The 27,482-nt window shown below is 62.0% G+C and overlaps 2 protein-coding genes across 3 annotated transcripts; one reads left to right on the plus strand and one right to left on the minus strand.

Moving 5' to 3' along the window:
* Positions 1–880: 880 nt before the first annotated feature.
* C21H14orf180 (chromosome 21 C14orf180 homolog) lies at positions 881–10,953 on the plus strand. 2 transcript variants are annotated; one of them, XM_061395520.1, is made up of 5 exons: positions 883–1,330; positions 6,589–6,715; positions 7,016–7,142; positions 8,673–8,708; positions 9,108–10,953. In XM_061395520.1, the coding sequence occupies exons 2-5, from the start codon at positions 6,605–6,607 to the stop codon at positions 9,311–9,313; spliced, it is 480 nt and encodes a 159-aa protein (XP_061251504.1). In that variant the 5' UTR covers positions 883–1,330; positions 6,589–6,604; the 3' UTR covers positions 9,314–10,953. The 2 variants fall into 2 exon arrangements, with proteins under 2 accessions (XP_061251505.1, XP_061251504.1); XM_061395521.1 differs by lacking the exon at positions 8,673–8,708 and having other exon boundaries at positions 881–1,330.
* On the minus strand, positions 10,893–22,556 carry TMEM179 (transmembrane protein 179). The gene is made up of 4 exons (XM_061395518.1): positions 22,091–22,556; positions 16,177–16,314; positions 14,496–14,574; positions 10,893–13,132 (listed from the first exon to the last, which is right to left on the minus strand). The coding sequence occupies exons 1-4, from the start codon at positions 22,393–22,395 to the stop codon at positions 12,956–12,958; spliced, it is 699 nt and encodes a 232-aa protein (XP_061251502.1). The 5' UTR covers positions 22,396–22,556; the 3' UTR covers positions 10,893–12,955.
* Between the last annotated feature and the right edge of the window lie 4,926 nt (positions 22,557–27,482).

Genomic DNA, 27,482 nt, shown 5'->3' on the forward strand with positions numbered 1-27,482 from the left:
CTGTCATGTGATAGGTCGCACAGCCAGAGGGAATTAGGCTGAGGACAGAGTTAAAGTTGCATGACTTTAAAATGGGGAGATGATCCTGGATTGAGGGGGCGCGGCAATGTAGTCACAGGTCTTTACTGTTGAAAGGGGGTTGGAGCGGCTCGAGTGGGGGCTCTGAAGATGGCCGGGGCCACGGACTGGGAAATGTGGGTTGTGTCAAGGCAAGGTGTGTGCAGACATGTGTGTGACAGCAGCCATTGGCCACACCTACACCATCCTCCCAGCAGCTGGGTCCCTCCACGCCTCTGAGACCTCGTTCCGTAGGGGCTGCCACATGAGCTAGCACATCAGGAGCTGGTCTGGGTTGGGGGCCGGGGGACGGGGGCACCAAGACTGGGCCAGGCAGGCCCCTCAAGGCTGTGTGGCTTCGGGCAAGTCACCTTCCCCCTCTGACCTCCTCTTTCCTCATCCACAGGTCTGGGGCGGCTCAGCCCCTGCCAGGCAATGGGATACAGTAGAGAGCTGAACCCCCAGCTCCCGGCCCAGGACAGACCATGAGAATGCTGGGCCCTCAGCCCCGTGGCCCCTCTACCCCGGGGCAATCCTGGGCCTCAGATGTGGTGCCCTGATCCCGCAGCCTGGGATCTGTGCTCTGTCCTTTCCTCCGGAGACTCCCAAGGCAGGATGTGTGGGGTGCAGGAGCAGGGGGCAGGGCGGGCCCCTGTCCATTCTGGGGCTCCATTCTGGGCCGGGTCAGTCAGCGGCTGGTCACTGTGATCAGCCCGCCCAGCCCCCACGTCAGGCCCCCGTCTCCTCTCCCTGCAACACTCTGCCTCTGACGCTGCCCTTGGGTTTTCCAAGAACTGCTTGTCTCCAGAACCGGCCTGGGAGGTCACACGTAGGCCTGGAGGGCAGTGAGAGGGCACTGACCCCTCGTCTTGTCTGCAGGCCCGGCCTATGCTCTCAGGGCCTGGGAAACGGCCACCCCCTCCCCGCTCTGGGGCCAGCGGCCTGTCCTCGGGGTCGCTGCTATTTCTGCCAAAGAGGAGAGTAATTATAGCTCAGCCTTTGCCAGCTGACCGAGCTCTGCAACCCGGCAGAGGGGCCTGGGGCGGGAACGTAGACTGGCCAGAAATCAGCCCTGCGAGCAGGCAGGCAGCAGCTCCGGACCGGAGCCGTGGGAGGCCAGGCAGGCGTGGCCCCGTTCACCCGAGCAACCCAGCGCCCACCTCCCCGGGGCACAGGAGGGGCACTGCCAGCTGGGCCAAGAGCTGGGCGACCGCTGCTGGGGCAGCCGCGGAGCCGGCCCGCACCACCCCTCGCAGAGCCGGGAGGGAGCCAGGTGAGAGCCGCTCCAGGGAGCAGGGGATGCTCATTCCTGTTTAGGAGTGAGGCTCAGGGCGGAGAGGCCCCAGGACGGATGCAGGCGGGGACCCTGCTGCAGGCGGGCGGGCGGGCGGACGGAGCTCACACTGGGGGCCGCCCATCTCCTTCGCCAGGGCTGGGGGCTTGCAGGGCTCACCTGGGCACCGTCCCAGGCGAGCCAGGCGCTCGTAGTGCCAGGAGCCCCGGCCCCTCTGGACCTCATGCTTGGTCTGCCCAGCGAGGGTGGCGAGTGCCCTCAGTGACGTCCCGGCCCCCGGTGCTCTGAGCGTCTCTCCAGGGGCCAGGCCTGAGCCGAGGGCCCTGCTGGCCCTCCATCCAAGCTCCTGCCCAAGGCCAAGCCTTGCATGGGCAAAGCCACCATGCGGGGCCCTCCACACGCCGCCCACACCCTGGGTCAGGCCTTCTGAGGCACAGGACGGCTCCGGGCATTTGGCAGGGACCGCAGCCTGGATTGCAGGGTGGGATCCTGACCCCTGCCAACCCTCTGGCCTCAGGGGACTTGCGGAGGACCGAGCTCGGAGGGAACAGACACGTTCCTGGGGTCACTGGAGCCCAGGCCACAGCTTTCGGGTGTCCCCAGGGACACGGCTCTTTTCTGAGTTGACTCAATCAGAGGGAATCCCCATCCCTCCCACCATGCGCGTGGGGAGCTAGGACGCACCACTTATTTGGCACCTGCTGTGTGCAGGCACCCAGGGAGCATTAGCTCTCCAACCTGATGTTAGCACTCTGGACAGTGGGCAGAACCCAGGAGTGGAGCTCGGGGTGAGCGTGTTCAGGGTCTGGACGGGGGTCCACAGGCCCCATCACCTGGGGCACTCAAGGCCGAGGTTGGCTGCCCCCTGCTTCGGTCACACAGATGTCACCAGGGCCTGCTGCCACCCCACGTCCTAAATGCACCCCAGAAACGTGCGGGCTGAGCGTCCCAGTGTGGAGGGACCTCGGGGACCCCCGGCCAGCTCCCGCTCCCCGACTCCCTATTCTAGGCAGGGCCAGAGGCAGCGGGCAGCCCCAGCGTGTGAGACCAGCCCACGGGGCTCCCCCGAGTCCTCCCCTGGCTCAATTCGGAAACGGTGCTATCTGGGGAGCTGCCAGGCTGAGAGCTGCCAGGGCTGCTGGCCGGCCAGCCTCCCTACTCCCACCCGCCCGCAGTGAGCCGGCACGGGGGTGTCCACAGCCTTCTATCTCCTCCCGCAGCTCGGACAAGGCACAGTCCATGGGGTCAGTCCCCTGAATTCAGCCTGCCACTCTGGGCGGGAGTCAAACGCCACCAGGCCACCAGCCCCACAGCGATGGCCTCCTCCAGCAGGGCCGTCCAGAGGGCCGCTGAAGCCGCCGCCCCATAGTGTAAGAGAAGCTTCTCGGCCGCCCGCAAGCTGCCCCGGCTCCGGTTCCCTCTCTGCCAGAGGCTCTGATCGCCAGTGGACCGTGGGTGCAGGTGGGCAAGCGCGCCTCGGGTGTGGCAGCCAGGAGCCCAGGTGAGCCAGGCAGCAGGCGAGAGTGCGTGCGTGTCAGCGAGTGTGGAGACATGTGTGTGACGTGTGTGTGCTGTGTGCTACGTGTATATGTGTGGTGTACATACGTGTGTGTACAAATGGGTATGGTGTGTGTGGTGTGTGTGAGTGTGCCTGAGTGTGTGTGTGTATGTGGTATGTACGGAGTGAGAATGGAGGGGGGTGTGTGTGTGTGTGTGTGGAGTATGTGTGCGTGAGTGTCTAGGTATGTGTGTGTGTACATGTATGTACGTGTGTGTGTGTGGTGTGTACATGTGTGTGGGATATATGAGTGTGCCTGAGTGTGTGTGTGTATATAGTGTGTGAGTGTGGAGGTATGTATGTGTACATGTGTGTGGTGTGTGTGAGTTGTGTGGTGTGTGTATGTGTACACAACGTGTGAGTGTGTAGGTCTGTGTGTGTGTACACATGTACGGTGTGTGTGTGAGCTGTGTGGTGTGTGTGTGTGTACATAGTGTGTGGGTGTAGGTGTGTGTGTGTGTGTGTGTGTGTGTGTGTACATGTGTGTGGTATGTGTGTGACTGGTGTGGTGTGTGTACATGTACAGTGTGTGAGTTGGGGGATGCGTGAGCTCAGCCTCCAGGGTGGGGTCCTGGCTGGCTTGGCTCTCCCGCCTCTGCCAGCTGGACGCCTCTGGAGGTGATGTCCCGAGGGACCGGACAGCGGGAAGGCCGGCCGAGTCGCTGCTGGCTTGGGCTCAGGGCCCCTGAGGGCTGCAGGACCTGCCCAGCTTGGCCATCGCCTGAGTGTAGGGCCCTGCAGGCAGCCGGGCACAGGGAGGCTTGGAGGGTGATGGGGCAATGGTGGGGTCAGAGCTGAGGAAGGTCCCCCGATGAGGACAGAGTCCGGCGGGCCAGGGGCAGGGTGGGGGGCGGACACAGGGCGCAGACCGCCTGGCCTGCAGGAGTCAGGAGCCCGGTGGGGCCAGGGCAGACGGCAGAGGGCCGGGGCCCAGGGCTCGGCGTTGTCCAAGGCCTTGAACCAGGAGAGAGCCGGCCGGCCCAGCCCACCCTGCACCCCCGGAGGCCGGGGAACAGGCAGGTCGGGGGACTGCTGTGGATTCCGTCACCGGCTCCCAAAGGTGTCAGGTCACGGAGGGAGGGTGCTAGGCCGGAGCCCACAGGCCATCGGGGGGCGGGGGTCCTGGGGGGTGCAGCCCTGGCCAGACCCCTTCTCCTGGGAAGCAAGCAGAACCTTGAGGAGCCCCGCTTGGCCCCCTCAGGGCCCCCAGGACTGGACCAGGAGCTCTGGGGGAGCCCACAGCAGGTCCCCAGCCCAGGGAAGGACAGGGTCCCCCCCAGGCAGTGGCCTAACAGGCTGTGCCTGCCGCGACAGGGGGCGGGGGAGCGGGTGACACTCTGCAGGCCCAGAGCTATGTTCCACCCTTATCGCCCATCTGTCACAAGGCGGCCTCGGAGAAGGACACTCATGTTACACGCTGTCCCTGCCGGAGGCCCCAAGGCCTGCCCACCCCCACACAGGGTGTCTACCCCTGGGCGGAGAGGGGCCTGCGGGCAGGTGGGAGGCAGGGCCCAGAGCAGCCTCACTCGCTGGGCAGACCAGAGCCACGCCTTCCTCCAAGTTCCTGGGGGGGAAACTGAGGCCCAGCCCCTCGGCTTGACCGAGGCCACTGAACCTAAGAAGGGCGGAGCCCAGCACTCAGGCCAGTTCTGGGGGTCGAGAGGCCCCAGTTCCCCTGGGGAGGGGCCGGGCGTGCCCTTTAACAGAAGCTGGAGCCTGGGTGAGGCTGTGGGTGCGGCAGAAGGCCGATGGGAGCAAGAGAGGCCGGGACTCCTGAGAGACAGTGGGCAGGGGACCCCGCGGGGAGCTCCCCCATGCACATGGGCTCCGTGCTGGGCACGGTCGCTCCCTCTCCCTGAGAGCTGACCCAGGCTGACTGGCTGTGAGCCCAGGCGGGTCCCGGTCACCCCTGCGCCCTGCCAGAAGCTGCCACGCTCACCCCGACCGGAGCTGCGGGGCATTTCCAGCTGAGGAAACAGAGGCTCCGAGAGGTTAAGGGGCTTGCCAAGGTCACACAAGGTCACAGGCGGCGCAGGATGGGGCTGAGTGAGGCTGCCCCCCCGGAGGCTCGGAGCTGCCAGGGACACTCACCGCTTGCCTGTTCACAGCCAGTCACGGGCGCGTGCACGTGCACAGGCACACTCACACACTCACACATGCACACTGGCACACGTGTGCACAGACAGAAGGCATGTACGCTGACACTCATCCTCACACATGCTCCACATACCCGTGTGCACTCGCACACACAGGTGGACACGGTCACGCACAGCTGTGCACACGCTCTTGCCCAACATATGCAGGTACACCTGTGCACCCACATACGCACACGTGTGCACACGGCACTTACACGTGTGTGCACACGTGTACATCTATGGGCATCCAACGTGCACACTCACCAAAGTGCTCACACGGGTGTGCACACATTCACACGTTGTCCCACCACCCCCGGCCTGGGGGCAGGGCCCTGGGAACCCCAGTAGGGGTTCAACCGCTGGGCCGCTGGCAGAGCTCTGTCCCCCCAGGGCCTCCGCAAGAGCAGGCCTCCCTCCCCACCCCTCCACCCCCGTGACCCTGTTTGCAATAAAAAGCCTGATGCTGAGACAGGAGAAAATTGCTCCTTTTTGAAATAACTGAATGGCCAGGCTGTTATCTCCCAGATGGAGAGAGCCCTCCCCCAAACCAGGCCCCCCCGGCACTCCTCCCCGACCCGGCAGCTCCCACCTCATTCAGCCCCACCTCCACCCTTGGGGGCGGGGTCCTTGGAGGATGAATGGAAGCCAGGACACCCCTCATAAAGCACAAACATCTGCCCCCATAGAGAGGGAGCAGGAAGGCCCGCCAGGACCCCAGAGCAGGACCCCGGCAGAGCCTGGGGCTGGGGAGGAGAGGGGAGGAGCGCCCACGCCACCCCGCTCTTGTCCATGCACAGAGGGCCTGGCCACACCCCCGGTGCCCACTTGGCTGCACAGGCTCAAAGCAGGCCTGGGGCTGCCTGGCTTCACCCACACGGGACTGGGGGAGGCCTCAAAAGTCAAGGACCCTTCAACGGACCTGAAAGAAAATTCACACCAGACAGGCCGCACTCAGAGGCTCCCGGAGGGGACAGTACCACCTTACCCCTAGTCCACGAGCAATCTAAACACCAGGGGGAGAGAGAGGGAGGAACACGACGACAGAGGGAGAGGCAGAGAGTCTGGGCGGGCCTGGGGGGTGGGCCCAGCAGCTGCAGCCCCCGTGAGCCCCAGAGAAGCCTTTCCCAGCCCCTACGAAGCCCTGCTGAAGCCCAGCCCTGGATGCTGGCTTTCAGCCTGAGCACCCCCAGGAAGGAGGCAGCAGTGATGTTCACCGCGGTCTTCTCTGCGGCCTCAAAAAATCGCAGGTGGCTACGGCAAAAGGCAAACCTCCCAAGCCTCCCACTAATGATGGGGCCTTAAGTCACAGGCCAGCCCCGCGGAGCACACGCGCCATTAAAGCGGATGATTCGGAAGGTGGCAGCAGGGCAGGCCGCTGACCACGCCATTCTCAGCAAGCAGGGTTCCTCCGCGCCGGGAGCAGGTTGAAGGGAGGCTGAGGGGTGGGGGATGCCAGCTCAGCTTCCCGGAAAGAATCTCTCCCCCTTTTATTTTATTCCTGCGCATGTTCCCTGGTTAATAAATAATGTCTGTGCTTATCTCAGGACCATGTCCCAGTAAATGAAGACTGCGGCGCACGCCTTGAGCCCCGACTCCCGGCCAGAGACTCAACATCAGACCAGGAAGAATGAGGAGGCGGCTCCAGGCTCACCGACGCCCAGGGCGGGGAGGGTACGGCAGGGCCCTGGGCGGGCGCTGGTCTCCGGGGGCCCACGGCCCCGTGCACAGGCTCGAGAGCTGGGCCTCCGCGAGAGGCGGGGAAAGGAAGCAGGGGTGGGTCTCTGCCCCAGGAACCCCAGTGGGAGAGGGCTGGGTTGGGAGACCCAGGAGGCTTAGCCCCCCGCCCGCCCGGGGGTCCCCCTGCCAAAGCCCAGAGGAGGCAGCAGGCGCGCTGACGAGGCTGCCTGTCCTCTCCAGCCTCCGGGAGGCCAGACGGGAGGGACTCACTTGCCTCTACTTCCCACCCCACAGGAGGGCAGAAAGGGCCCCGCCTCAATCCTGAGACGAAGCCCGCGGGAGCGCTGCGGCCGTGGGGACGAGCCACGGAGGACCTCGAGACACGTGCGGTTCCGAGAGCCCCTGGAGGTGGCCGTCCACTGTAAGAGAGGAGGCAGCGGGCCGCGGCCGGGCGGGCGGGGGGCCATCGCCGGGATCTCGTGGAGGGCCGTCTGCAGGGACCGCAGTCACGACCCTGTCCTCACAGCAAAACCCGGGCCCGTGAGATCGGTCGGGACTGAGTGGCAGTCAGGAAAACAACAACAGACAGGAACCTAGAAGCAAAGCCGACCGGGCCACCCCGTCTCCTTGAGGAAAGGCCAGAGGGCAGGGCTCCCCACGCCTGCCCGCTCTCCCCTCCCGCGTCCTGAAGCTCCTCCCTGCCCCCAGCCTTCACTGCCCGCCTCCCCAGTCCTCCCCACTCCTCCCAGCGCCCCGGGGCCGCCCCAGAGCCCACTCCGTAGCCCTGCCCCCTCCACCCCTGCCCAGCTCACTCCTACTCCAGTCCTGCCCACGGGCCACAGCCCTGTATCAGCTAGCGATGCCTCATGGTGAATACCACAGACTTAGCCGTTTCAGCAACCCTCGCTGATTATCTCAGCGGCCCTGGGGGTTGGGGCCCTGGGCACAGCCATGCCAGCCCTCCCTCGGGGAGGTGGCCATCAGGGAGTCTGCCAGCACCGGGCCTCACCCGGGGCCCAGGGCCCTAGTGCAAGCACACGGGGGTTATTACAGAATTCACGTCCTCCAAGCTGCACCTCCAAGGGCAGCAGCGGAGCCTCTCCCTGACCTCCAGACCCTCTGCCTGGAGAGCTCGTCCGAGACCCCGTCTCTTGACTCGGTGCCCCGTGGGGATTCCCATCGGAGCTGCGGGACCCTGGCCCCTCTGCCGTGTCCTGCTGGTGGAAGCGCATCACAGGCCCCCACGTTAAGCAGGGGGGACCACACAAAGGCAGGGACCGGGAGGGGCTGGGGGCATCTTAGATTCTGCTGCCACGGCCCCTAAGGACGGGGCTCCGAGTCCTGCCGAGCTGTGAGTGCAGCTCGCCGCCCTGACACATGTCAGCGTCTCCTGTGAAGGCTGGTGGTAACCAGCGGGAGAGGCCTCCAGCAGGGCCCCTGCTCCGACACTCAGCTGCCCCTCCCTCCCAGATTGGCCCCACCCCCAGGAGCTCCCAACACCCAAAAGCAGAGACCCTCAGACGGCGAGTCAGGGCCCCGTCGGCACTGGCGTGGGGCCTCCAGTGAGCCGAGCAGGATGGACAGGAGGCCAGGCGTCTGGCCGCCCTCGCCCCAGAACCCCTGCAGACGCCACATACACCCCTCCCCCAGGACCCCCAGGAGGCGCCCAGCATCTGGAAGCTGAAACCTGAAGCCTAAGAGGCTGGGCGGGACCCCGGGGAGCGCTGGGAGAGTGGCCAGTCAGGGGGTGGACCACCTGACCAGGTCAGGACCTGCAGGAGCTCGTCTCCATCGGCAAAGCGGGGAGCTCTGTCTGACCTGGTCAGACTCAGGGTCCTCAGGAGGGCGGCTGACAGGGGAGTCCCTCAGGGAGCCTGGCTGGTGGAGTGGGCGCACCTTCCGCAAGGAGAGGCCCTTCCCCGCCCAAGCCCACTCTCACTCTCCTCCCCAGACATCGCCTGCAGGGAGCCCACCACTGCTGTCCAGGGTAAGTTCAGTGTCTTCACCCCACCCCCACCCCCAGAGGCCCCGCCCCCACGGCTCCAGCACCCCCAACCCTGACGGGGCCCTGCCCTCAGCTGGGGTCCCTGATGGATGTGGGTGGGCCGCAGCTCCCCAGGGCTGCCCTCTGCCCCTCACTGCCCTCCACGGGAGGGCGCAGGGAGAGGTGCCTGCAGCAGGCCCCCGTTGCAAGGAACCTACTGGCCAGAGAGGGACAGGGAGACCCAGGCCCCCCGGGGAACTTGGGGTTCACTGAGGTGCCAGCCCCTGGGGGAGCCCCACAGTGTCTGCACCCGTCCCCGCAGGGAGGAGGGCGCCCACGGGGTCCCCACCGGGGCCGGGGTCAGGACTGCCGGCCGTGCTAACCTGCCCCCTTGGCCCCCAGCGCCCAGCCGGCCACGACCCCGCGGCGGCTCCCTGCTCCTCCGGCTGACGGCCTGCGTCCTGCTGGTGCTGGCGCTGGGCATGTGCTGCGGCCAGGCCGGGCCCATGGCCAGGGCCCTGGAGGACTTCCGGGCCCGGCTCCTCGCCGCCCTCCTGCGCCTGCGGCTGGCGGCCCTGGACTGCTGGCGCTGCCTGCTGCAGCTCTGAAGGCAACGCCCGCCCCCCGGGGGCCCAGGGGCGTCCCCTGGGAGGTCTTCTTCGAACAAGAATGTCACCACTGAAACCCGGGCACCCACGGGTTCCAGCCCTTGGGGCTACCCTTCAGGCGCCCCCTCACCCTGGCAGGAACTCTCGGTGACCTTGAGCTGGGCCTGGAGGCGTCTGCGTGTAGCTCCTGCAGCTGGGGGCACCCTCCCTCTTTCCGGGGCACCCAGAGAAGGAAAGGAAACTGGACTTTGCTGCTTGGGGACCCGCAGCCCAGACCCCAAAACCGCACCGGGAGAGGTGGCTGGGGGCACGCTCTCTCCTGCGGTCACGTGAGGGGCCCAGCACCCCAGCTTACCTGCCACCAGCACTGGGCCCCCGGCCTGGGGAGCCCTGCTTGTCTGGGGCATGTGTGCCACCTGGCATCTCTAAAGCCGCCGGCCTGGGGGCAGCAGAGAGGGGACGGGAGGGCTGAGAGGCAGGGTCGCCACCCTCGGGAGGCGGCGTCTGGGCTTGGGTCCCAACGGCCCCGCTTGGGCTGTGTGGAGCCCAGGAGCCCCATGACCGTGTAGCCCACACAGCCAGACCGAGGGGGCCCTGCGGAGACAGACCCTGGGTCCCCTCAGACGCAGGGAGGGAGAGGGGCCTGAGCAAAGCAGGGAGGCCCCACCGGGGGAGAAGCCCCCCACAGCCTGAAGACAGCCATCCGCACGCCACCTGGGCTCCTGCCGTCTGCCCCCACGGGTTAAGTGGGGAGACGCCGGTTTTCTGTTGAAACACTGCCACCTCTTTCCTCCCGGAGACATTGGCCCCAAGGAGGGAAGTCGGGACCGACTTGCTATGGATTCGCTTCGGCAGCCGCTGCAGAGGTCGGGGTGTTGTGCGAGCCAGCCCCCCAGGGCTTCAGGGGCCGGGGCACCCGTCTCCAGGGTCCCTTTGGGCTTCAGGACTCAGGGAGCCCTGAGCCGGGAGCCCAGAGGACAGAGGCCCACCTCCGGGGTCAGCGGCTCTTGGGGACCCTCCAGCGTCACAGCTGCCTCCCTCACGGACACCCGCCACCCCCTGCGCCCACCCACCCCCTGAAGAGGACGGGCAGGCTAAGTGGCAGAGCCGAACCCACGGGGCTCAGCCCCACCAGCCCTGAGCCCGTCGTGAGGGGGGCACTCGGAGGCGCCCAGCTTCCCCGACACCCCTCCTCACGGCCCACCGCTCTCAGCTCAGGGCTTCTGCAAAGATCCGCTCAGCTCCGGAGGGTCTGCAAGACCTGGACCCCCCACTGCTTTGGGGAAAATATCGCTCAAGGTGCATCTGAGAACGCTGAGAATTCTGAAACACGAAATCCATCCTCACACCCGAGAAGTGACGGGAAGCAGAACGGAACCCACGAGGAAACGTGCAGATGGAGACTGCAGCCGCCGGGGCGGGGGGACTCCCGATTCCTAGTAAGTCTGGGAAACTCCAGGAGCAAACACAGAAGGCAGTGTTTTCAGTCTTAAATTGAAAGCAGACAGAACAATAGAAACAAAGGCAAACTGAAGATGCAGAAAAGATGGATAAAGAGACACCTAATCGCTCGCCCGCATTAGAGGCTCAGGTACTTTTGTTTTTATTTTGACTTGAGAAATAAATACATTTGCGTTGAAGACCTTTCACTTTCAGTTAAGCTGGAGTAGAATTAAAATAGGATGTCCATTATCAAACAGCAGTGGGGAGAAGCAGGCATTGAGGAAGCAGGGCAGACCCTCCTCAGGGGCCCCGGGGCACGGCCGGCCTCTCCTGTCCAGCCCCAGGGGGCCCTCCCAGCCCACTTCTAGGCCACCAGCTCCTGTCCCAGGGCACCCTCCCTGAGGCCAGCGGTGCCCTTCCCAGGAGCCCCCAGGATGGGAAGTCTGGGGGTGCCAGTGCAGCTGGCCCACGACAGCCTGTGTGTCAGCGACCGTTCTGCTCTGCAGGTGGCCCTGTAAGTGGACACAGGTCTCTGCTGGTCTGACCGAAGGGCTGCCCAGACGCTCCAGGCCACCCACAAGTGCCCCGGCACACCCACACCTGCAGCAGAGCCTCCAGTCTGGAAGCCCACATCCAGGGCCTGCTCCGCTCTCCAGGGCCCAGATGGCTGCCGCCTGCTGGGGCACAAGGCAGAGCCACCCCCTTCTGTGGGGAACAGACCAGGAGCTCTCAGGGACCAGTGGACTGGGCAGGCAGATCCCCTTGGGGGCCTCAGGTTCTGTCAAAACCCCTCCCCAAGGTCCCTGATCCTCTGGCCAGAACCCCCAGCCAGGCCAAGGGCCAGAGCATCTAAGATGCCAGGAGCCTCTATCACCTCCACCCCAAGCCCCTCCGGAAAGGTACCAGCCGAGCACATCACGACAAGTGACCTGCACTGCGTTCCCCAGGGCCAGGCCGCCTGCCACACGGGCCCCCAGACCCAGGCCCAGATCCACGGCCTCTGGACGCCCCGGGCCCCTCCTTTCAGGGAGATGGAGCCACTGCAAACGATCACACAGGCCAGGCCTGCCTCCTGAGCTGGGAGCCCTGAGCGGCGTCCACAGCCAGGCAGCCCCAGGCGGCTCAGCACCGAATCCCAGGCCCCAGGTCCTCCCCAGGTCCTCCGCCTGCTGCCACGGGGGCGGAACTGCACCCTCGGGGCCCCCAGAGATGGGAAAGCGGCCCCTCCTCTGGGGTATGGGGGGCCCTGGGGATGGGGGTGCAGATAGCTGCCCGCTCCAGTCTCCACCCACAGACGCACACTCGCACACACACTTGTGCACGGGCACACTCATGCGTACACACAATACATTCACACACGCTCACACCTCGCCATGCAAGCTCACGTGCACACTCACGCATGTTCGCACACGCTGTGACCACGTGCACTCACATCACACACACGTCCACACCCTCACACGCCTCACATGCACTCATACACCCGCCATGGCACCTGGCCCCTCTCCCCTGCAAGATGTCACCCCCACATGCGGAGCCCATGTCTCCACCCCACAAGCACAGGCCCAGCCCACAGCAGGGCCCTGGGGCCTCCCCAGGCCAGGCCCCCAGGAAGTCTGCACCACCGCCGCGGCCTGACTCCAGGCCAACCCACCACCCTGTGCTTTCCCAGGGGCTCTGGAGCAGGTGCAGAGGGGCTCTCAGCCCTGGGGGCCACCGGGGCGAGGGGCTCCTTCCCACACGCAGCACTTGGCCCGCAGGTGGCGGGCTCCTCATCCCCCGCACGGTTCAGGACTGGGTCACGAGAGTGACGTGTGGTCATCGTGGGCCACTGGGGTCACCCTGGGGCCACAGGCTGCTGCCACGGGACCTGGCAGGTCACACAGATGGCATCCAGCCGAGGCCCGCAGGGAGGCGTGACCACAGCACACCCACTGGCCAGGGGCCTCCCCGAGGCTCACCCCTGGGACGGGCGGAGGCCCCTGCATGGAGCCTGGAGGCACCCCCGGCCCAGGGCTGAGGGTGGCCCCAGCCCCGCCAGCTGCCAGGCCGGTTCGGGGTGGGAACCGGGTGCCCGGTGAGGGGGTCGCTCAGCACTGCACACAGAGCCGAGGGGAGGCATGCAAGGCGTGGGGGCTGGGCAGAACCAGGGCCGCGGCCCAGGGCAGCACGTGCCCCCAGCCCAGGTGGGGGTCAGTCGGCCTAGATGACGGCGCTCTTCTCCTGGAAGGCGGCGCGGGGGGCGGGCCGGGCCAGCAGCAGCTCCTTCTCATGGACCAGGCTGTCCAGCAGGTCCTCCTGGCGGTAGTTGTGGTAGACTTTCAGGAAGGCCAAGACGGTGATGGCCAGCCAGGCCAGCCATGAGGCCCAGAGGCCGAACTGCAGGAGCGGAGAGCGCGTCAGGGGGTGGCCAGGTCCAGGGGCCACTGCCGGGGGCGCCCGCCCGCCCCCCAGGGCCAGATAGGATGGGGGCGTCACCCCCCAGCATCTGGTAGCCCTCTTGGCCCCAAGCCGCGCCCCTGCCTCAGGAATACTGCCCACCCTCACCCAGGTGGGGCCCCCAGGGCGGGGGGCGGTACTGGGCCCACTCGGCTCCAAGCAGAGCTCGTTTCATCTGTAAGGGAGCCTCTTCCAATCGCTGGAACAAATTGACCTTTATCTGCTGTTTCCAAACAGTTGGAGAGGAAACAATTTAATCAGAACCAGGCTCGAGGTGCAATTAAACTGGCTCAGTGGAAGGTGTTTGTCATCACTCAGCCCGTACCTTCCTTATCTACCGCGCACAAACGCGGGTGGGAGCGTTTCCCACTAAATCTACATGAAGGTGTCTCTGACAGGCTCGGCTCATCTCAGCTGGACCCACCAACGTCCAGCCCCCCAACCCCCACCCCAGAGGGCTCCTCACTATGGAAAGGATCCTCAGGCCGGCCACTGGCCAATGCAGGACCAGAAGTTAACCTGGAGGCTGGCGGGACCTGCCCGGAGCTGAAAGAACCCGCCTGCCCAGGCACCCCGCCACCCCTGCCGTCAGGGTCATCGTCAGGGTCAGGCGCAGATGTTGAGGGACAGGCCCTCTCTGACCGCATGTCCCGACACACTTGTGTCCAGCCTGACCCATGGTCTCCTGGAGGGCAGGGGACGAAGCTGATCCAGGGGCAGGACTGGCAGAGCAGAGTCCCCCAGACAGTGGCTAGGGGCTCCTCCAAATGGGAAAGCCGGATCCCCTCTAGGGATCCCCTCCCTCAGACCCTGCCCCAGCCGCTCCAGCTGGGGCCTCGCCGTGGGCCCTCAAGCACCTATCTGAGGGCCCACGTGGCACCAGAACCAGGATCCAGACCCCGGGCCCCAGCCTGAAGTCTCAGATGAGCAGCACAGAGCCCCCCCTCAGCCCCCAGGCCTCCCGCCTCTGCCCTTAGTTCAGGCTGTTCCCTCCTCCGAGGATGCTCCACGCCCCACTCCTCCCCACCCACACAATTCCTCTGCCTCCAAAATCCAGCCCTCCTACAGGAAGCCTTCCTGACTGCTCCCCCAGCACTGCACTCACTGTGTCTCCTCTACCAAGACACCATCCTTAACCAAGAGTGTTTCCTCCTGGATGGGGTGGGGCTGTGCGCTCAGTGAATGCTCAGCAGAGAATGGTCCCCTCCCTGGTACCCGGGAAGCCCCGCCCACCCGGACAGCCCTGCCTACCCAAGAAGCCCCGCCCCTGAGCAGCCCCGCCCACCCAGGCAGCCCCGCCTACCTGGGCAATCGCAAACTGATCATAGAAGGCAGAGTTGTCCACGTTCAGCTCCAAGTCGATGCCCTGGAGCTCTTCACAGCTAAAACGGCAAGACGAGGGGGTGGACGGTGACCGCTGGGGGGACCAAGCAGGGGGGCAGCAGAGCATCACCCCCAGATGAGGAGGCACTGTCCCCAAGGTGGGGCAGACAGGGAGCTGCTGGGCCCCATCTGTGGGGCAGGGACCCTGCAGATCTGACCCCATCTGACCCTGAACGGTGGGGGATACCAGCCGTGGCCATCACTCCCCTGAAGCCCCCGGCCCTGCCCCCCGTGGCCCCATGGCACTGCAGGGCCAGGGGCTACAGAAGGTGTGGGCTGCAGCTTCTGGCCCCTCAGTCCCCAGACTGAGCTGCACGGCAGCCCTGCTTGAGTTTCATGGGCATCCGGGGGCACCCCTTTAACCGCCTGGGGCTGGCAGCACAGGCCAGCAAACCCAGCGGCAACCAGCAGGACACCCCTCAGAGTCCTAATGACCTGCACAAGCTCCTTGTATGTGGACAGGCTGGTCTGGGCTGGGCCTCTGAAGCCTGGAATGGATGAGGCCTGGGCTCAGGGACCTGTAGCCTCTCAAACGTCAGGACACAGGAATGGGAGCCTGGTGCCCAGAGAGAGGGAGGCCCAGAGGCCCAGGCACACACTGGAAGGAGCTGTGGGATGAGGCTGAAGGGCTGGAAATGGAGTTCGTGAGGGTAAAGAAACGCTGGGTGCCTTTCCGGAGGAGCCCAAGGCCATCCCAGGGGCCCGCCCGCCCTCTGAGGACTCGGGACGGGGGCAGGGGTGGTGAGGAGTCACGTGGCTGGGGGCTCAGCGGGGAGAGCCCATACAGCTCAGCATGGGTAAGACCCCCACACACAGAGGGGCTGCCCTGCTGTGGGCCCTGAGGGAGTCACCCACCCTGGGTGCTTTAACCTTCCTCTGTTATGCGCCCGAGGCTTCTGCAGAGGCACTGGGGACCCCCAGGGCAAAGGGGCAGGGCAGCAAGTAGGTGCCCCCACCCCTAACTCTCACTTCAGCTCTTTCATTGATTTATATGTTCAAGTTCCAGATCAGATTTTTCTTAGAGAAAGAATCTGGAGCCTCTGGAAGTGGTGACCCGAGTGTCCCTGCCTTTCCAGAGCCCTGTCCTGGGGCACTGGGTACTGCCCTGAGGCTGGGCAGTGGGCAGCCCTAGGCCAGGGTCCGGCAGTCACCATGCTCCACGTGGGGCTGCCCCCAAGCCAGAGACAGCCCCTCACTCAGGGCCCAGAGCATCCTTCCCGGCCCGAGGCCTCTGTCCCCAACCCCCTCTGACCAGAAACTCCCAGTCCTGCCCCTCGGGACCCCGCTCACTCCATCTTCATCTTCCTCCTAGGACCTGGAGCCCACCCCAAGGGGTCCCGTCATCCAACCACGTGCTGGCGATGATGGGGAAGCTGGAACCTCTGACCTCCGGGACCTCCATCCCCACCCCAACCCACCCCCAGGGTCCTTGGGGGACCGGCTCTGGTGTGAAGCTGCTGCAGGCTCCCTGAACTGGGAAGGGGGCGCAGACCAGCGGAGGGGCCAGCCAGGTGTGCGCAGGCCATGGGGGCATCATGGGGGGCACGGGAGGGTCCGTGCAGGAAGAGGTTGGTGGGGAGTCAGGGGGGCCCAGGGCGCACCTGTGGGGCACAGTGCCCTTCTCGGTGATGGCGTCACACCACATGGTGAAGCCCACGCTCACGATGGTGCTGGCGATGAAGACCAGGAAGACCACGAAGGCGCTGACCAGCAGGTTCAGGAAGGCGTAGAGGAAGGAGCTGCGAGGGAAGGAGGGGCGGTCACCGTGCCTGCCTGGGCCCCCAGCGCCGCTGCAGGGCCAGGCAGCGGGGGAGGGCAGCCCCCGGCCCTCAGGTTCCCAGCTGGGCTCTGGGCCCCAGAGGACGGGGTGGGGCCGAGCAGGGTCCCTGCCCTTCCCGGAGCGTCCCTCATCCCACAGCCCCGCTGCCCAGCCCATCCTCCCAAAGCCCAGGAGTGGGGACCATCTTACAGCAGAGATGGGGCCTCTGTTTAAACGCAAGTCCACCTGGTCCCAAAGCGTCGAGGCCAGCAGGCACGCTGGCGGCCACGAGGCTCACCCTCGCGGGCACCCCCAAGGCCGTTTACCCACACGGCCATCAGCGCGGCTGAGCGGCACCTGCATTGGGGGCCACGTGACCCTGCTCTGATTTCCCCACTGGAACCTGAAAGGCCAAGGCGAGCCCAGGGGCAAGGCCGAGAGAGCAGAGCTCACTCAGGGCGGGGCTGCACTGCCCGGGGGGCCAGGGCCTCCCAGGGTGCACATGGGCAGGTCCCCACTGGGATGCTCTCAGACGGCGCCAGTATTTGCCCTCCCATGGGGCAAGCGAGGGGGCATGGTGGGACCACCCACCCTCCAGACTCTCCTAGCCACCCATGAGCATCCTGTCTTCTCCAAACCACCCCCTGGAGACCCAGAGTCCTGCAGGAGAGCAGGTAGCCCAGTTGAGGCTGCAGGGGGCAGGGGACAGGGCTGTCCCCCGGAGAAGGGCCAGGGGGCAGAGGGAACTCCCTCAGGTGGGACGGCAGCCCGGGCCCACCTCCCACCTGCCACAGGTTTCACGTGAACATCAGTGCTTTCAGGACATCAAATCTGAGTGGAATGATTGGCCAAATATGGCTTCACAGAGAACATTCATCAAACAAGGTATCGGCTGGGACCTCAGCCAAGAAAACATCAAAGTTACTGTCCCTGAGTGTGGTGACTGTTGGCTGAGGCCAAGGGGCGATGGACATGATCCATCCATTATCCACTCCCCACAATCTGTACTCAAGCCCAGGCGGGCGCCTCACCCTCCGTGCAGACAGACACCTTCAGGGAACCCCTGGACAGCGGGCCTGAGACACAGCCGGCCTATCCAAAAGCTGCCCCTTCCCACCTCTGAGGGTGACTTACAACAGTCTCTGAGAGACAGAAGCCCCAGCCACTCCAGCCGCATCCCTGTTAAAGGGACGCAGTTTGGGGCTCTCCATCCCACAGGCCGGGTTTCCCTTATGTCTCAGCTGGTAAAGAATACTCCTGCAATGCGGGAGACCTGGGTTCAATCCCTGGGTTGGGAAGATCCCTGGAGAAGGGAATGGCTACCTGCTCCAGTATCCTGGCCTGGAGAATCCCATGGACTGTAGAGTCCATGGGGTCGCAAAGAGTCAGACAGGACTGAGCGACTTTTTTACTTTTCATCCCACAAGACAGGGAAGGACCCGTGCTGGGGTCCCGCCGGCCAACAGCCGCCTCCGACTCTTCCCTCACTTTTTGCCTCTTTCCTCGGCATCTGTCCCAGGCTTTACAGACTTTTGAAGAATTGGGTGTGTGGGAGCCTCACCCAGCCCCACAGAGTTCCCAGTACAGGAATGGGAGCCTGGCACTCACAGGGTTAACTCCGCCATCCTCCTGCCACCTCCCAGGGTGCCCTTCCTGGATGTGCCGTCTCCATAGTGACAGCTATCCTGGGAAGCTCTGGGAGCGATGTGCAGGCTGAGGGACACGTGTGGGCAGGCAGATGGGTTGTGTTAACCCAGCACTCCCCAGCCGTCAATCACAAACCACAGCCACCTGGACACACAAGGCTGCCCCAGGCCCCCGGGCCTGAGACTAACCCTCAGCTCAGCCAGGGGCCTGACACAGCAATGCCCCAGGAAGACACAGGCGCCATGGATCCACAGACCCCTCCCTCCAGGCAGCAACCAGGGTGACTCCCCCTGTACAAAAGCAGCCTCCACCCCAACCCTTCACACCCCCCGGGCACAAGTTGGGGCACCCACTTTGCAGACGCACTCTGTACGAGGGGGGAGCTGGCACCACGGACACGGTGTCGAGACCATGAGCGCGAGACCCAACCACGAGCCCCTCACACAGAGCGAAGGCGTCCTCAGTGTCTCTGAAGTTGGTCTCCTAAGAGATTCAGGTGCACGCTAAACCCTAAGCAGGTAGGACCCTCTAAAAACCCGAGTCTGACCAGGGCAGTGGGTCCTCCATGCGCTGGACTCCAGGGGCCACCAACGCCCCTGAGAGCCTTGTCCATCACACGCTGTCTCTACTGCCCCTCCCAGCCTCCTGGCTCTCCCTGACCCACCCCAGACCTGCTCCCCTGGTCTGTACAGCTTGACCAACTGCGCCAGAACTGGCTGCCCACATCTGACCATTCTGCCCATGGCAGGTCCAGACACAGTGATCCCAGAGGGCTGATCCCTTGGCCAGACCATGAATCTTCAAAGGCGTCTGGGGCCAGGAGTGGCGTGAAGCAGCGGAAGTCAAGAGGAAGCAACCTTTCTGTCATTCACTCCACAGTCACTAATTTGGTGCCTCCTGGGCAATGCTCAATGCTCATGCCCAATGCTCAGCCCTGAGCACACAGAGGTGAACAAGGCATGTGCCCACCGTGGGTACAGCCATCCCAGGCTCCCCTCGGATGGACAGCTGTGACCTGGGTCCACGAGAGCTTTGGCCGGGGCCTGCAACCAGAGCTAAGATGGAAGAATGACACTCGAGACAGATGGCATCACAGCTGACCGACTGCCAACCGAGTCCTGTGATGGACGGGGGGGGCAGGTGGACACAGGTGGATCACCACGCGGCCGTGATTCCTGATGGCCGAGAAGGACATTCCGCAACAGATGTGCCTGGAGAAGAGAAGGCTGGCTCAGCCCTGGCTGCCAAGGTCGAGGCCACTGGTGGCAGGACAGGTGAGCCCCTGGAACTGATGCAAAGCGACAGAGGACCCAAGATGTTCCTCCAACCAGGACAACTCAAAGGAGAGCAGGCTCCCTCTGTCCTCAGGGGACGGGCGCAAGGAAGGAGTGCAGGGAGGCACGCACACTGCCGAGCTCAGTTTTCTGTCTTTAAAACAGGGACGGTAAAAAATCTAAAAAAGAAAAAGAAGGGATATATGCGTGTGACTGATTCAGTCCCCTGGTGGCTCAGACAGTAAAGAATCTGCCTGCAATTTAGGAGACCCAGATTCAATCCCTGGGTGGAGAAGATCCCCTGGAGGAGGAGATGGCTACCCACTCCAGTATTCTTGCCTGGAGAATTCCATTGGCAGAGAAGCCTAGCAGGCTACAGCCCATGTGGTCCCAAAGAGTCAGACACAACTAAGCGACTTTCACACACGTATACCTGATTCACTTTGCTGTACAGCAGAAACTAACACACCATTGTAAAGAAACCATACTCCCAGAAAAATTAATTTGAAAAAGAAAATGAGGATGCTCATGGTTTCACAGAGCTGATGGACGCCTTCTATGAGACAATGAAGGGTAGAAGCTGACCCCAGTTCCTGCCCAGCTTGTGTGAAGTGGGCGGCGTGCATGACCAGGACTCCTTTCTTACAGGCTCTGGGCTCTCTGCACCCCGCCTGCTCCTAGCCTCGAGTGTGTGTGTGTGTGTGTGTGTGTGTGTGTGTGTGTTAGTTGCTCAGTCATTTTCTGACTCTTTTGCAACCCTATGGACTATAGCCCGCTAGGCTCCTCTGTCCATGGAATTCTCCAGGCAAGAATACTGGAGTGGACTGCCATTCCCTTCTCCACCAGCCCCTGGTGGTCCTTCTGAAATCTCACATCGCTCAGAGCCACAGGGGCTGAGCCCCACCTAGAGAGCCACTTACATGTCCTCACCGGGTAGACGCTGAACACCTTGAGGCCACTTATCTTGTAGAAACGAGCAGGAACCATGGGCGTGAGCTGATGGTCAAGCCACGGCCCCCACCTGGCTGGTGCCCTCTGCCCTCAGCTGCGCAGACTGAAGGGACCTCCGCCTGCCCACCTGCTGGCCACCCGTCCTCTTCCTCAGACCCCGTCTCATAATCAAGCTGCCCCTCCAGCCCCAACCTGGCCCAGGGGCACTGACCGGCTGGCACCGCACTTGGCAATGCAGGCGCAGGTGGCGCCTCACACGTCTCCTCAGGACACAGCGTCATGAAGGCTGGGGGCGGGGTGAGCAGGGCAGGTGCCCTCCAGGACTGGCCTGGGCTCACCCCACAGAGCCCCCAGCCCGCAGCATGCAGACAGCCCCCCAGCCGACACGTGGCTCCTGCAGACCCCAGAGCCTGAGTCCACTGGGTTGAACCACATCCTCTGCGGCACCGGCCTGCATCGGCACCGCAGTAACCGAGTGGGGAGTAGGGTCTTTGTGGGCATCACTAAGCTCAAGATCTCAGGATGAGGTCATCCTGGATTTAGAGTGGGCCCTAGGTCCAGTGACTAGGGTCCTCCTAAGAAGAAGGAAAGAGACAGAGAGGAGGCCCTGCGGAGGGGGGACAGAGCCTGGAGTCGCGAAGGCCCGAGCCAAGGGGCGTCAGGGTGGCAGGCGGCCACTGGGCGCCAGGAAGAGGCCTGGAAAGGGTTCTCTTCCCGGATGGAACCAACTCTGCCAACTCCTTAATTCTGGGTTTTGGCCTCGGGGACTGTGAGAGGATAAATCGTGTTAAGCCCCCGGTTTGCGGTGCTTTGTTACAGCAGCCCCAGAAGCTCATGCGCGTGGGCTCCTGGGATTTCACACCTTCCCGGGTTGGGATCCCCCAGCCTCAGCTGCCCCTTTCCTTTTCAGCTTGCAGCCTCCCGTTATCTCTCCACCACTCTCTCCACCCCAAAGCCAAAACTGAGAGCTCTCAGGGGCCTCTACTCATCTCCTACTTCCCCCTAAAAGAAGTGAAAAGCCACTCAGAACTGCCAGAAGATGATGGATGGGGTGAGTGGGGCAGAGTCTGGGAGAAGGCTTCCACGTGGATGTGAGGGCTGACAACAGGCAGGACTGGCCTCCTGTGCAGGAGCTCTGGCCACTCCAGGGCGTGGTGATCCACACCCTGGGCGTGGGGGGAGGGGACACAGCGAGTCCCACAGGGGTGGAGGCCCGGGGAGTGTTACTGACTGAGGACCCCCCACCCCACGGAGCCACATCCCCCTCTCTCACAGAATAGAGCCAAGACAGGGAAAGATGAAGAGGAAGATGGAGGCCAGGAGCGAGCAGGGGCCTCACTCGCCAGCTGCTCCCTCTCCCACATCCCCCAGCCAAGGTGTGAGTGCCGGCGGTGGGCCTCGAGGGGCTTCCCTCCAGCTTCCCTCCACTGCCGCCCTTCCCAGGAGGATGGGGACACGGAGAGGGTCCCCTGTTCGTCTGGTGGGCCTTCTGCCTGCCCAACGACCCAACCCCACAGGGAGCTGTCCGCGGTGCTGACGGGTGTGGGCCCCGCAGAGCCAGCGAAGGAGGCCCAAGTCCGTTCAGAGATGACGATGCAACATTTGGGCCCCCGGGGACGAGGATGGTGACGCGCACTTGTCCGGTGAAGCACTGGCCTTGTGCGGAGACGGCCATGGCCCCTGGGTTCTGCGTGGAGACAAAGGGCAGTTTCCCTGGAAGTGATGAGCCATGACTGATATTTTAAGGCCTCTGGAACCGTGGGGAGATGGAGGGGCTCGGGCTCCTCCTTGGGGAGCTGTGGGCACAGAAAGGGCGCCGTGCCAGGGGTTAGGGTTGTGTCTGTCGGTGAAGGGCAGCCGTGAGACACCCACACACACACTTACCCCTCGTGTCCCTTGCAGAGGAAGAAGAGCGTGCGCCAGGCGTGAGCGGCGGCAAGCAGCAGAGAAAGCAGGCTGGCGAGCAGGCTGAAGCGGCAGGCGGCAGGCGGCCCCCACTCCTGCACGGTGAAGCGCTCGCGCTCCTGCACCGTCAGGTTGGCGCTCAGCCACATGCCCTCGGTGAAGAGCAGGCAGCGGCCGCGGAAGTCGTGGCCGTTCTCAGACAGCGGCACCACCACCACGAAGCTGAACAGAAAGGCCAGGAAGTAGCAGACGCACTGCGCGAAGAGAAAATTGTTGAGCGCCATGGCGAGGCCGGGCGGGCCGAGGAAGCGGCCGGAGGACACGGCGAGGCCGGCTGGGGACGCGGGGCGAGGGGCGCCGGCCGGGACCCGGGGCCGCCTGAGTCTCCCGGCGCCGCGCGCAGGCCCGGCCGGAGCCGCGCGGGAGGCTGCGCAGTGGCTGCGCCGGCGGGTCCTGAGCGCCCCGCCCGGGACGCGTGCGCAGCGGCCGAGCGCGGGCCGCGCCTGTGGTCAGCACCGCGGACAGCTGCCGGCGGAAAGGCCGCAAAGCCGGACAGCGGGCGTGGGAGGGCCACGCCGGGGAACCTGGGCGCCGACGCGGAAGCGGAACGACAATCAGGAAGCAGGAGGGCCGCTATGTCGGCTTACGGAGACCCGACTCTGGGACCAGGAGTTACGTGTGTTGGCTTCACATGGAACGGTTCCCTGGTCCCCAGCACCCACATCAGCGTTAAGGGGCGAAGGCCGGGAGAGAGGCGCTCAGAGGGACGAGTCCGAGATGCCCACAGGGAGTGGTGGGAGTGAGGTTTGCGGTCCAGGCTGGAACGACTCTCTTTCGGGACTCCAGGCTTGCACCAAGTATAGGGGACATGAGACAGAGAGAGGGGAGGAGCTGGGGTCATGAAAACGACACACAGGCCATCCACAGAGCCGGGAACCTGGAGCCAGGAGGGGGTCTGTGAGCTCCTTTGCTTCTCCGCCACGGCCCCCTCGGAAGGGCCATCTCTCACACGGCCTGACAAGCCGAGCTCTGCGCTGGTGCTGGTGAGATAAACAATGGATGCCCCAGCACCTCATTAAGACAGCCTTTGCTGAGACGGAATCTGCTGGTGCATTAATTAATAGAATTAACGCCTTTTCTAGTTCCTTTTGAGACCAAGGCACGTTTAGTACAATTCCCAGAGCAGAGAAAGCCTCCTCCTAAAAGAAACTGCCAAGTGGTTTAAAATTACATCAGCGTTTTTGTTGCAAGCATGAAAAAATCTTTTTGTTTTATTGCCAAAGTAATATATGCTCATTTTAAAAGTCAAGCCACATAGAAACGTATAAAATAAGAAGACAGTGTCTCCTTCTTGCCCCCCCACCCCCACCCTGCCACACTACCGGGATGACCACTCTTCACAGTCCGGCTTCTACTTTTCTCGGCATTCTGCTAAGCACACAAGCACACAGGCCCACAAATTACACATATGCTTTACACTATACACACCATTCTGCAGGTTGATTCTTTAATTCAGCAACATGTCATGGACATTATTCCCTGCCCACATATAGAGATTTACTTCATTCTTCTTAATAACTGTGTAACAGTCGATAATTATGATGATTCCACAATTTGCATAACTGTTCCTCTTTGGGTAACTGATTAATGCCTTTCCTTTTTGCTGTTTCGCATGCTGTTGAGTGAGTTTCCTCGCACACATATGCTTGTGCACTGCTACAAGTATTTCCCAGAAGAGAAATTCTTAGAAGAGGCATTGCTGGGTCATGGGTTTGCATGTTTTGAGGGTTGGCAGAAATTAGCAAACTGCTCTCTTAAAATGTCATACAAATTTACCTTTATATCCATATTTCAGACAGCCTCTCGCTCAGTCATGTCTGACTCTTCGCAACCCCATTGACTGTAGCCTAACCAGGCTCATCCATCCATGGGATTTTCCAGGCAAGAACACTGGAGTGGGTTGCCATTTCCTTCTCCAGGGGATCTTCCCGACCCAGGGATTGAACCTGGGTCTCCTACATTGCAGACAGACGCTTTACCGTCTGAGCCATGACAGAAGCCCATTATACAGTGGATTGGCTAATTTAAACACCTCAGGGGACTATCCTGGTGGTCCAGTGAATAAGAATCTGCCTGCCAATGCAGGGGACATGGGTTCAATCCCTCCTGGTCCAGGAAGATCCCGCATATCGCAGAGCCACAAAGCCCCTGCGTCACAGCCACTGAGCCTGCGCTCTGGAGCCCCAGCTCCCTGACGAGTAAAGGCACCACAACTGGAGGGTGGCCCCCGCTCGCTGCAACCAGAGAAAAGCCACACACGGCAACGAAGACCCAGCACAGCCAACGCAAGTACATACATTTCTTAAAGTTTAAAAAGAGAGAGACATCTCTGGAATAACACATCTGTTTTTAAAAAACACATGTGAAGAGGTTTACACTTTACAAGCTTGGCCAAAACAAAAAAGACCACAGCAACAGACAGGCAAGTGACCCAAGGGGAGAGCTGCAGAATAAATGAAAAGATTATGGAATATCTGCCGTCTTTAAAGTCTTTATCGAATTTGTTATAACATTGCTTCTGTTTCATGCTTTGGTTTTTTGGCCGAGAGGCACATGGGATCTGAGCTCCCCAACCAGGGGTCAAACCTGCGTCCCCTGCACTGGAAGCCAGAGGATTAACCCCTGGACCACCAGGGGAGTCCGGTATCTGCCACTGTAAAAGGTGCAAGACTCCAGCATTTTTAGAGATGGTTCCATTTACCCCTCAAAAGTCATGGAATTCCCTCGTCATTAAAATGATTTCAATCTATAGAAAGTGTGGAAAACTCCAAAATTCATGTTTTAAAAGTCAGTGTTACACTAACGCCAGAATCCTCTTAGAATAGTGAAGGAAAGAAAGTAACGAGAAATTGCATTTACAAATATTGATATAAAGAATTTCAAAGAAAATGTTGGCATCTTGAATACAATCCAATGTAATAAGAAAATGTGATCAAGCAGAAGTTATTAAAAATGTAAGAACAGGTTAGCTTTAGGTAATTTATCAATAATTTATTACATCAACAAGCAAAGGAGAAAATTGCAAATTTTTTATGCAGGGATACCCAAAGTCATTCATATAACTGAATACCCATTCCTTTTTTTAAAGTCTGTAATAAGAAGAAAAGTACCTGAATATGATTAAAAAAAAAAAAAAAACTACCTTAAAACAACATCAAGGGACGTCTCTGGTGCTTCAGTAGTTAAGAATCCACCTTGCAATGCAGAGTGTGCGTGTTCCATCCCTGATCAGGGCGCTAAGATCCCACGTGCCGCGGAGCAACTCCCAGGCATCGCAACCAAGACCCAACACAACCTAATCAATCAATTAACTAATTTTTAGAAACAGTGTATATAAAAAAGCAACATCAAAAATCTGCACCCATTCAAACCAGAAACAAGATGGGAAGTTGCACTCTCACACCTACTACAATTTGTTTGGCAAGTCTACCCAATTAAACAAGTCAGAGAAAAGAATGAGCTAGATATCTATGGAAACAGACAAAATTATATTCATTGGAGAATACGACCATATGAGGCTTCCCAGGTGGCACTAGTGGGAAAGAGCCCCTCTCCCAGGGCAGGAGACCCAAGAGACCCAGATTCCATCCCTGGGTGAAGAAGATCCCCGGGAGGAGGGCATGGCAACCCACTCCAGAATTCTTGTGTGGAGAATCCCATGGACACACAAAAGCCTGGCAGGCTACAGTCCATGGGGTCACAAAAGAGTCAGACACGACTGAAGCGAGTTAGCATGCCTGCACACATGACTGGATACCTACAACACTCCAGATACTCTGCTAAGAGAACACTAGAATTTACAAGAGAATTTTGTGAGATGAATGGACAGACAGGAGACAAACATACAAAACTCAATAGCCACCATCCTCTAAACCAGAAGCTTAGGTCTGCTTCCCTGGGAAACAGACGCTGAAGACTGAAACCCACACGCGGCGGCATGCGTGAAGAAGTGAGGCGGCAGAACTGGGCAGAGCGGCTGTCGGCCTGGGAGCAGCCACAGCGAGGCCTTGGCCAGTCCCTCGGGAGGCTCTGAGCGTCAGTGGACATGTCCCAAGCTGAGGCCCGGGGGCCACGCCAAGGGATGTGGCAGCACGAATTGTCTCAGGCGAGGCAGCTTCCCGAGGCAGAGGGCAATTTCTAGAGAGAGTCCCTTAGGCTGTGGTCCCTCAGCAGGTCCGCCTGTCCTGAAGTGGGTGTGCACCCCAGACCACAGCATGCGCCTGGTCCCCACCTTGAGCAGCCCCTACCCAAGTGCTGCACAGCAACCCCGGGCTTCTTGAAAGCTCTAACCCGCTGCGGAGTTTTCCCTTCTCTCGTGGCCAGGCCCGGACTCACAGGCGGAGAGCGTTTGGGCCACACACCCTCCTCTCCTGAGTTTTCCCAGGTAGATGCCAACAGAACCCCGCCCGTACAGCTCACCTGTGACTTTCACTGCAACCCCTCCCAATTGAAGTGAGCTGCTTCTATGTTCCAGAGAAGGAAATGGCACCCCACTCCAGCGTTCTTGCCTGGAGAATCCCAGGGATGGCGGAGCCTGGCGGGCTGCTGTCTATGGGGTCGCACGGAGTCGGACACGACTGAAGCGACTCAGCAGCAGCAGCAGCACTTCCATGTTCAGGCGGACTGCCGCTGACCTTGTGAGGCAGCCCGTGCGGGGCGGGCCATGTGGTCAGCTGAGGCCCCGTGTCAGGCCCTCTGTCTCCACCAGGGCCAGTGGCTGGTCCGGAGCTGTTGCATAAACAGTGATCAGCTCGCCCGTTTGGATGGCAGGCCCTTGTTCCAAACCTGAGCGTCTGCACTGGTGACCCCACGCAGCATCCATTCCCACATAAACACCTCTGACACGAGGCACGATTCCCACATAAATACCTCTGACACGAGGCACGATTCCCACATAAATACCTCTGACACGAGGCACGATTCCCACATAAACACCTCTGACACGAGGCACGACACCAGCCCGTTAGTATGGCCCGAGCACAGGGCTGCCCACATCCCAGCTCAGAATTTCTGTGGGCTCTCTCCTGCTCTGGGAGCAGCCAAAGCTGGCAGCCTTCCTTCCACAGGACTCAGTAAATGAGTCGGAACAGGGCCCCCATGTGTGAGCTTCAGGTTCAAAGAGGCCTCTGAGCCTAGTCCTTCCTCCTCTTCAGTGGCAGCAGGTGCTGGACTGGGTGGTCTGTTCTGGACTCACAGAGGGCGCCCCGGCATGCCGTAGACCACGGGACCCTACACGCATGCCAGCGTGGCAGGCCCTGAGTCCTGCACGGCTCCGGCACCTCCCCGAGGCCTTGCACGCCCACCCCGCCAG

The sequence above is a fragment of the Bos javanicus genome, chromosome 21 (assembly GCF_032452875.1).
Source record: "Bos javanicus breed banteng chromosome 21, ARS-OSU_banteng_1.0, whole genome shotgun sequence".
In the NCBI taxonomy this organism is placed as follows: domain Eukaryota; kingdom Metazoa; phylum Chordata; class Mammalia; order Artiodactyla; family Bovidae; genus Bos; species Bos javanicus.